Below are 10,130 nucleotides of genomic sequence, written 5' to 3' on the forward strand. Positions count from 1 at the left end.
AAAAAGCCATACTTTTTGGTTGAAAATTCTTTCTTTTTTTTATTAAAAATTCAATTTATTTCGTAGAAAATTATTTATTATTTAAAAATGCATATTTTTATCATGAAAATCAACTGAAATCTTTTGGAATAGAAAATTAAATTATTTTTTTGAAAATCAATTGTTTTTTCTTTGGATGAAAAGAAATTTTTTTTACAGAAAATTTAATACTTTTTTTGTAAAATCTGATTTATTTTTGGTTAATAATTAAATTTTTAACGCAAAATTAAGCTATTTTATTTTTAATTTAGTTTTATTTTTTGTTTAAATGAAAATTCAATTATTTGATTAAAAATTCATATTTTTTAGTTAAAAATTAAACTATTGTTTTTAATTTATATAATTTGCGGACAATTTATGTATTTTTTTTGTAGAAAATTAATCCCATTGGTTAAAAATTCATCTTTTTAGTAGGTATAAAATTCAACTATTCCATTTTGGGCGAAAAATTAATTTTTTCTAATTCCAAATGTAACAATTTGGATGTAAATTTGTAATTTTAAATAGAAAAATTTATTTATTTTGTTGAAAATCAACGTATTTTGTTAACAAATCGACTTTTTTGTAGAAAATTATTATTTGTTATTTGGAAGTTAATCTCCTTATTTGAGAATTATTATTTTTTGTTATTGAAAATTTGACTATTTCAGTTAAATCTTCATCATTTTAGTTGAAAATTCATCTGTCTGTTTAGAAATAAATTTTTTCATGGCGAAGCGAGTTTTTTTTTACCAAAAATTTAATTATTTTTCTGAAAATCCGATTTTTTGGGCTTGATCTTCTTTCCATGAAAATTTAATTATTTGGCTGAAAATAGATAGTTTGCGTGAGAATTCATATTTTTTGTACAAAATTAATCTCACTGGTTGAAAAATAAACTCTTTTATTGAAAATTAATTTTTTTATGGATAAAAGGATTTTTTAAAAATCAAAAATGAAATTATTTATCTGAATATCCGATTTTTTTGGGGTTAAAAATTTATTTTTTAACGGAAAATTCAGCTTTTCCATTTTGAGTCAAAACTTGATCTTTTTTAGATGAAAATTAAAAAATTTAGTTGAAAATTGATATTTTTTATTTAAAAATTGAACTATTTTTTTTTTAATTAATATAATTTGTGGAAAATTCATGTTTGTTGTAGAAAATTAGTCTCACTGTTTGAACATTCATTTTTCAGGCTAGAAATAAATTTATTTGGTTGAAAAATAAACTATTTTGTTAAAAATTAATTTTTTTATGGAGAAATTTCTCGGAATATCTAAATTTTTTTTGTTAAGAATTTATTTTTAACGGAAAATTCAGCTTTTCTATTTTGAGTCAAAACTTGATCTTTTTTAGATGAAAATTTAAAAATTTAGTTAAAAATTGATAATTTTTATTCAAAAATTAAACTATTTTTGTTATAAATATAATGTGTGGAAAATTAATATTTTTTGTAGAAAATTAATCTCATTGGTTGAAAAATAAACTCTATTGTTGAAAATTCATTTCCCTGGTTAAAGATTCAACTATTCCAGTTAAATATTTACAATTTTATATAAAAATTCATTACTTTGTTTGAAAAAGTAACTTTTTAAAAAAAAATTAGTGTTTTGTTGTAAAGAGTAATTTTTTAAATTGAAAATTTAACTTGTGCTAATTGAAAATTAAATATTTGTTTTTTAAAATGCACCTGTTTGACTAAACATTATTTTTTTAACTTAAAATTTAATTATTTAACTTTTCACTGTCTTTTTTTTAGTAAAAATTAATTTTTTTGTTGAAAGTTCAATTATGCCAGATGAAAATTTATTATTTTATTTGAAAATTCATTTTTTTAGGTTTAAAATTCAACTATTCCAGTTTAATATTTACAATTTTAGCTTTAATTTTAACTTAGTTTGAAATTTTATCTTTTTTAAATTAAAATTCAATTATTTCGTCGAAAACAGATATTTTTTATTTAAAAATTGAACTATTTTTTTGGATATTTATATAATTTGTGGAAATTTCATCTTTCTTGGATAAAAATGAAACTATTTCTTGGAGGAATCAACTATTTTGTTAAAAATCCATACTTTTCGGTTGAAAATCTGTTTTGTTGGAAATTTAACTATTTCGCAGAAAATGTACTTTTTCTTTAATATTTTTATTTTGGTGTAGAAAAATATACTGAAATCTTTTCTGAGTGAAAGTTCAATTTAAAAAAAAAAATTCTCGTTTTTAGTTAAAATTTAATCTTTCTTAAATAAAATTAAAAATGCAACTATTTGATAGAGAATTCAACAATTTTTTTAAAAATTCATCCTCTTTGGTTGAAAAAAATTCGTCTTTTTGGGTTAAAAATTCAATTCACTTCTTAGAAATTTATTTTTCAATAAAAAATTCATATTGTGATCTTGAAAAGTCAACTCGAATCTTTTTTTTTTATAAAAATTTAAAAAAACGTGTCCATAAAAATTCATCGGTTTTAAAAGAAATTTCAGTTTTTAAAATAAAAATATAACTATTTGGTAGAGAATTCAACAATTTTTTAAAAATTCATTTTTTTTGGTTAAAAATTCGTCTTTTCGGATTAAAGATTTCATTTTTTTTCTTAGAAACTTATTTCTTATTTAAAAATTGATATTTTGATCGTGAAAAATCAACGGATTTTTTTTTTTTGGCAAAAAATTTCAATGATTTTTTTTAATTTATCTTTTTAATTGAAAAATTCAGCTGTTTTAGTATCAATTTTATTTTATTTATATGAAAATGCAACTTAAAAAAAAAATATTCTTTTTTAATTGATAATTTAATTACTCAGGTAAAAGTTAAACTAAATAGTTAAAAAATTTATTTTCTTGCTTTAAAATGTCGTGGAAAATTAATTTTTTTTTTGGAAAGTCATATTTTGGTTTGAAAATTCAATTTTTGTAGAGAAAATTCGTTTTTTGGGCTTGAAAGTTCAACAATTTAGATAACTTTGATGTATTTCTTGAATGAAAAATCATAATTTTTGTTGAAAATTCGTTAATTTGGTTTTAAAATTCTTTTTCTTTTTTAATAAATTTTATCTTTCTGGATTAAAATTCAACGATTCCAGTTAAATATTTACAATTTTAGCTTTAATTTTAACTTAGTTTGAAATTTTATCTTTTTAAAATTAAAATTCGATTATTTCGTCGAAAATTGATATTTTTTATTTAAAAATTGAACTATTTTTTTGGACGTTTATATAATTTGTGGAAATTTCATATTTCTTGGATAAAAATGAAACTATTTCTTGGAGGAATCAACAATTTTGTTAAAAAATCATCCTCTTTGGTTGAAAAAAATTTGTCTTTTTGGGTTAAAAATTCAATTTACTTCTTAGAAACTTATTTTTCAATAAAAAATTCATATTGTGATCTTGAAAAGTCAACTCGAATCTTTTTTTTTTTGATAAAAATTCAAAAATTTAAAAAAACGTGTCGAAAAAATTCATCGGTTTTAAAAGAGATTTCAGTTTTTAAAATAAAAATACAACTATTTGGTAGAAAATTCAACAATTTTTAAAAAATTCATTTTTTCGGTTAAAAATTCGTCTTTTCGGTTTAAGGATTTCATTTTTTTCTTAGAAACTTATTTCTTATTTAAAAATTGATATTTTGATCGTGAAAAATCAACGGATTTTTTGTTTGGCAAAAAATTTCAATGATTTTTTTTAATGTATCTTTTTAATTGAAAAATTCAGCTGTTTTAGTATCAATTTTATTTTATTTATATGAAAATGCAACTTAAAAAAAAAATATTCTTTTTTAATTGATAATTTAATTACTCAGGTAAAAGTTAAACTAAATAGTTAAATTTATTTATTATTTTTTGGGCTTGAAAGTTCAACAATTTAGATAACTTTGATGTATTTCTTGAATGAAAAATCACAATTTTTGTTGAAAATTCGTTATTTTGGTTTTAAAATTCTTTTTATTTTTCAAATAAATTTTACCTTTCTGTTTTAAAATTCAACGATTCCAGTTAAATATTTACAATTCAAGTTGAAAATTCATTAATCTATTTTTAAACTTGATCTTTTCTAAATTAAAATTCAGCTATTTGGTTGAAAACAAATATTTTTTATTTAAAAATTGAACTAAAATTAAAATTCTGGTATTTAAATGTAAATGATCAAATGAAAATAAAAAATAAGTCAAAAAAAAAAAAAAAACATAGGTAAATTTCAGAATAAATAATAATCCGTTGTGTAAAATGTAGGTAAGGCCCCTAATTTGAGATTGAAAACATACCTTTCGATTTATTTGCCGAGGCATTACTTAAAATATTGTCCAGGACAGCTTCTGCGTTGTAGTTCAGCTCAATTATTTTTCTTTTGAGAACCGATTCGGGAACTGTCTCACCCACAACATTTCTGATCGTTTCGATGCACGACATTAATTTGGCAGATTCCAATTCTGAGAGGGCCGGACTTTTCAAACTTGCAGACTGCTCGTCGAGTTCTTCTTCGTTGCCTTCCGCGATCTTCGAGTCGGTCAGAAAGGAGGAAATGTCGGCCTGTTTATTTCTATCGAACATGAATTGTTCGGCTGAAAATAATTTTTTATGCACACAATAAAAGTAATAACTATAAACAATTTTGGAAATGACAATTTAAAATTGTATGACTTGAAAATGGTCTAAAAACATGAAACACAAAGCGGGTTTTTAATAAAATAGGGCTTTTTCTTTAAATTAAAGTTAATGTGGGTACTATATTAAATTAAATTTAAATCGCTTTAATTTTTATTTCTTTTTTATTTCGAGTAAAAATATTACATTCAAAAAAAAATATATGAATTTTTAACTAAACCGATAAATATTTTTAAAAAAATCAATTTAGTTATTTTAACTTTCAACTAAGTAGTTTAATTTTTCACTCTTTATTTCTATCGAACATGAATTGTTCGGCTGAAAATAATTTTTTATGCACACAATAAAAGTAATAATTATAAACAATTTTGGAAATGACAATTTAAAATTGTATGACTAGAAAATGGTCTAAAAACATAGGGAATGCAGACGGTTTTTCAAAAAAATAGGTTTTTTTTTTTTAATTTCAAGTAAAAATATGGCATTTTTAACTAACTAGATGCATTTTTAATCAAGAAGATTTATCTTATACAAAAAAAAAACAAAAGATTTTTTTAATAAAATTACATTTGTCAATGAAGGAGATGATTTTTCAACTAAACTGAAAAATATTTTAAAAAATGCAATTAAGTAGTTTAAATTTTCACTGTTTATTTCTATTTAACATGAATTGTTGAGTTAAAAATCATTTTTATGTATTAATAAAAAATAAAAACTATAAGGACTTATGGAAATTACAATTTAAACTTCTATGACTTGAAAATGGTCTAAAAACATGAGGCATAAAGCGGGTTTTTAATAAAATAGGGCTTTTTCTTTAAATTAAAGTTAATGTGGGTACTATATTAAATTAAATTTAAATCGCTTTAATTTTTATTTCTTTTTTATTTCGAGTAAAAATATTAAATTAAAAAAAATATATATGAATTTTTAACTAAACCGATAAATATTTAAAAAAAAAAAATACTTTCAACTAAGTAGTTTAATTTTTCACTCTTTATTTCTATCGAACATGAATTGTTCGGCTGAAAATAATTTTTTATGCACACAATAAAAGTAATAACTATAAACAATTTTGGAAATGACAATTTAAAATTGTATGACTAGAAAATGGTCTAAAAACATAGGAAATGCAGAGGGTTTTTCAAAAAAATAGGTTTTTTTTTTAATTTCAAGTAAAAATATGGCATTTTTAACTAAATAAATCCAGAAGATTAATTTTATACAAAAAAACAAAAGATTTTTTAAATAAAATTATATTTTTCAATCAAGGAGATGATTTTTCAACTAAACTGAAAAATATTTTAAAAAATGCAATTAAGTAGTTTAAATTTTCACTGTTTATTTCTATTTAACATAAATTGTTCGGTTCAAAATTATTTTTATGTATTAATAAAAAATAAAAACTATAAGGACTTATGGAAATTACAATTTAAACTTGTATGACTTGAAAATGGTCTAAAAACATGAGGCATAAAGCGGGTTTTTAATAAAATAGGGCTTTTTCTTTAAATTAAAGTTAATGTGGGTACTATATTAAATTAAATTTAAATCGCTTTAATTTTTATTTCTTTTTTATTTCGAGTAAAAATATTACATTCAAAAAAAAATATATGAATTTTTAACTAAACCGATAAATATTTTAAAAAAATCAATTTAGTTATATTAACTTTCAACTAAGTAGTTTAATTTTTCACTCTTTATTTCTATCGAACATGAATTGTTCGGCTGAAAACAATTTTTTATGCACATATTAAAAATAATAACTATAAGCACTTTTAGAAATGACAATTTAAAATTGTATGACTAGAAAATGGTCTAAAAACATAGGGAATGCAGAGGGTTTTTAAAAAAAATAGTTTTTTTTTTTTTTAATTTCAAGTAAAAATATGCTATTTTCAACTAAATAAATACATCTTTAATCAAGAAAATTAATTTTATAAAAAAAAAAGATTTTATAAATAAAATTACATTTGTCAATGAAGGAGATGATTTTTCAACTAAACTGAAAAATATTTTAAAAAATGAAATTAAGTAGTTTAAATTTTCACTGTTTATTTCTATTTAACATAAATTGTTGAGTTAAAAATCATTTTTATGTATTAATAAAAAATAAAAACTATAAGGACTTATGAAAATTACAATTTAAACTTGTATGAATTGAAAATGGTATAAAAACAGTTGTTTAATTTTTCACTGATTATTTCTATCGAACATAAATTGTTCGGCTAAAAACAATTTTTTATGCACATATTAAAAATAATAACTATAAGCACTTTTGGAAATGACAATTTAAAATTGTATGACTTGAAAATGGTCTAAAAACATGAAACACAAAGTGGTTTTTCAATAAAATATGGCTTTTTCTTTAAACTAAAGTTAAAGTGGGTACTATATTAAATTAAATTTAAATCGCTTTAATTTTTATTTCTTTTTTATTTCGAGTAAAAATATTACATTAAAAAAAATGTATAAATTTTTAACTAAACTGATAAATATTTAAAAAAAAATTCAATTTAGTTATTTTAACTTTCAACTGAGTAGTTTAATTTTTTACTGTTTATTTCTATCGAGCATGAATTGATCGACTGAAAATAATTTTTTATGCATTAACAAAAAACAGCAATTTTAAGCACTTATGGAAATTAAAAATTAAAATTGTATAACTTGAAAATGGTAAAATAACATGGGGAATTAAGAGGTTTTTTCAAGAAAATAGGAGTTTTTTCTTTCAAATAATGTTAATGTGTTGTATTAAATTAAATTTAAATCGATTTAAATTTTTTTCTATATCGAGTAAAAATATTACATTAAAAAAAATGTATAAATTTTTAACTAAACTGATAAATATTTGTAAAAATTTAATTTAGTTATTCTAATTTCAACTTCGGTTAAAAATAATTTCTATGCATTAATACAAAATAATGATTTTATGCACTTATGGAAGTTACAAATTAAAGTTGTATGACTTTAAAATGGTCTAAAACATGAGGCATAAAGCGGGTTTTTAATAAAATAGGGCTTTTTCTTTAAACTAAAGTTAGTTTGGGTACCATAATAAATTAAATTTAAATCGTTTCAATTTAATTTATTTTTATTTCGAGTAAAAATATTACAAAATGTATGAATTTTTAACTAAACTGATAAATATTTTTAAAAAATTCAATTTATTTTTTTTAATTTTCAACTAAGTAGTTTATTTTTTTACTGTTTATTTCTATCGAATATGAATTGTGCGACTGACAATAATTTTGTATGACTAGAAAATGGTCTAAAAACATGGGGAATTAAGAGGTTTTTTCAAGAAAATAGGAGTTTTTTCTATCAAATAAAGTTAATGTGTTGTATTAAATTAAATTTAAATCGATTTAAATTTTTTTCTATATCGAGTAAAAATATTACATTAAAAAAAAAATGTATAAATTTTTAACTAAACTGATAAATATTTTTAAAAAACCAATTTAGTTATTTTAACTTTCAACTAAGTACATTAATTTTTCACTATTTATTTCTATCGAACATGAATTGATCGGCTGAAAATAATTTTGTATGCATTAAAAAAAATAACGACTTTAAGCACTTATGGAAATTACAATTAAAAATTGTATGATTTGAAAATGGTCTAAAAACATGGGGAATTAAAAGATTTTTTCAAGAAAATGGGAGTTTTTTCTTTAAAATAAAGTTAATGTGGGTACCATATTAAATTGCATTGCTCTATTTTTTTTAATTCAAGTAAAAATATTGCATTTAAAAAAAAATAGATGAATTTTTAACTAAAATAAATATTTCACAAAACAAAAAACAAAAAAAAACGATTTTTTAACAAAATTACATTTTTCAAGGAGATGAGTTTTCAACTAAACTGAGATTTTTTTTTAATTCAACTTAGTAGTTTAATTTTTCACTGTGTATGAAATAGTTTTTCTTTAAAATAAAGTTAACGTGGGTACTATATTTTGATCCAAAAAGACGATTTTTTAACAAAGCAGTTGCATTTTCAGCCGAAAAAATTGAATTACCAATAAATTAGGTGAATTTTTGAACGAAAAAGAGCTGAATTTTGTATCCAAAAATACGAATTTTTTAACGAAAAAGTTATTTTCCAAACAAATAGTTCAACTTTCTGGTAAAATAGGTAAATTTTTTAACCAAAAATTAGAGTTTTTAAAAAACACAGTTGAATTTTCAATGTAAAAAGATGAATTTTAAACAAAAAAGTTGATTTTTTAGCAGGAAAAAAAAGAAACTTTTAAAAAACCAGATGAGTTTTTAAACAAATAAGAAAAATGTTTAACAATCAAGAAATAAAAAAATGAAAATTCAACCACATTTTGGAATTTTAAAGCAAAAAATATACATTTTTTACAAAAGAGGTGAATTTTGAAGCAAAAAATTTCATTTTTAAGCAAACATTTAAACTTCTTACAAAAATAGTTGAATTTTCAAGACAAAAAGACGAATTTTTAACAAAGCAGTTGAATTTTTCAACCGAAAAAAATGGAAATTCCAACAAATCAGGTGAATTTTTGAACAGAAAGGACAAATTTGTAAGAAACAAAGAAAATTTGAACCACATTGGTGAATTTTAAAGCCAAAAATCTGAATTTTTGTAAACAAGAGCTGAATTTAGAGACAAAAATATAAATTTTGGAACAAAAAAGTTAATTTTCAAAATAGAAAAATAGTTAAATTTTCAATAAAAAAAAGACGAGTTTTAACAAAACAGTTAAATTTAAAAAAAATGAAACTTTTAACAAATCAGAAGAATTCTTGAACTAAAAAAAAATTTTCAACAATCCAAAAAGGAAGAAAAGTTCAAGTGTATTGATGAATTTTTAAACCAAAAAAAAAGAGAAGATTTTTGTAATAAAAGAGCTGATTTTTGAAACCTAAAATATGAATAAAAAAATAATCATTTTCAAGCAAATAGTTAAAATTCGTAACAAACACAGTTGAATTCTCAACACAAAAAAAAAACGAATTTTTAGAAAAAAAAAACTTTTAAAAAACCAGATAAATATTTGAACCATTAAGAAAAATGTTTAACAATCAAGAAACAAAACAAATTCAAGCACATTGTTGAATTTTAAATCCAAAAATATGAATTTAAAAAAAAACAGCTGAATTTTGAAGTCAAAAATTTCCATTTTTAACAAAAAAAGTTGATTTTCAAGCAAATGGTTAAATTTTTTAGAAAAATAGTTAAATTTTCAATCTAAAAAGACAATTTTTTAACAAAGCAGTTGAATTTTTAAGAATCAAGAAAGAAAAAAAATTCAACCACATCGCTGAATTTTAAAGCCAAAACAGATGAATTTTGAGGCCAAAATATTAATTCTTAAACAAAAATGTTATTTTCCAAAACAGATGAGCTGAATTTTGAACCCTAAAATATGAATTAAAAAAATAATCATTTTCAAGCAAATGGTAACAATTTTCAACAAACATAGTTCAATTTTCAATACAAAAAAACACGAATTTTTAGAAAAAAAAAAAAAAAAAA

The 10,130-nt window shown here is 20.5% G+C and overlaps 1 protein-coding gene across 1 annotated transcript in view; it reads right to left on the reverse strand.

The window, feature by feature from the left end:
* LOC117175896 (HBS1-like protein) overlaps positions 1-10,130 on the reverse strand; it is a 48,622-nt gene that overhangs the window by 36,995 nt on the left and 1,497 nt on the right. The window contains exon 3 of the mRNA XM_033365720.1: positions 4,285-4,581. Coding sequence (XP_033221611.1) covers positions 4,285-4,581 — 297 coding nt within the window. The remainder of the gene's footprint in view (positions 1-4,284; positions 4,582-10,130) is intronic.

This window comes from Belonocnema kinseyi, chromosome 7 (assembly GCF_010883055.1).
Source record: "Belonocnema kinseyi isolate 2016_QV_RU_SX_M_011 chromosome 7, B_treatae_v1, whole genome shotgun sequence".
Lineage (NCBI taxonomy): Eukaryota > Metazoa > Arthropoda > Insecta > Hymenoptera > Cynipidae > Belonocnema > Belonocnema kinseyi.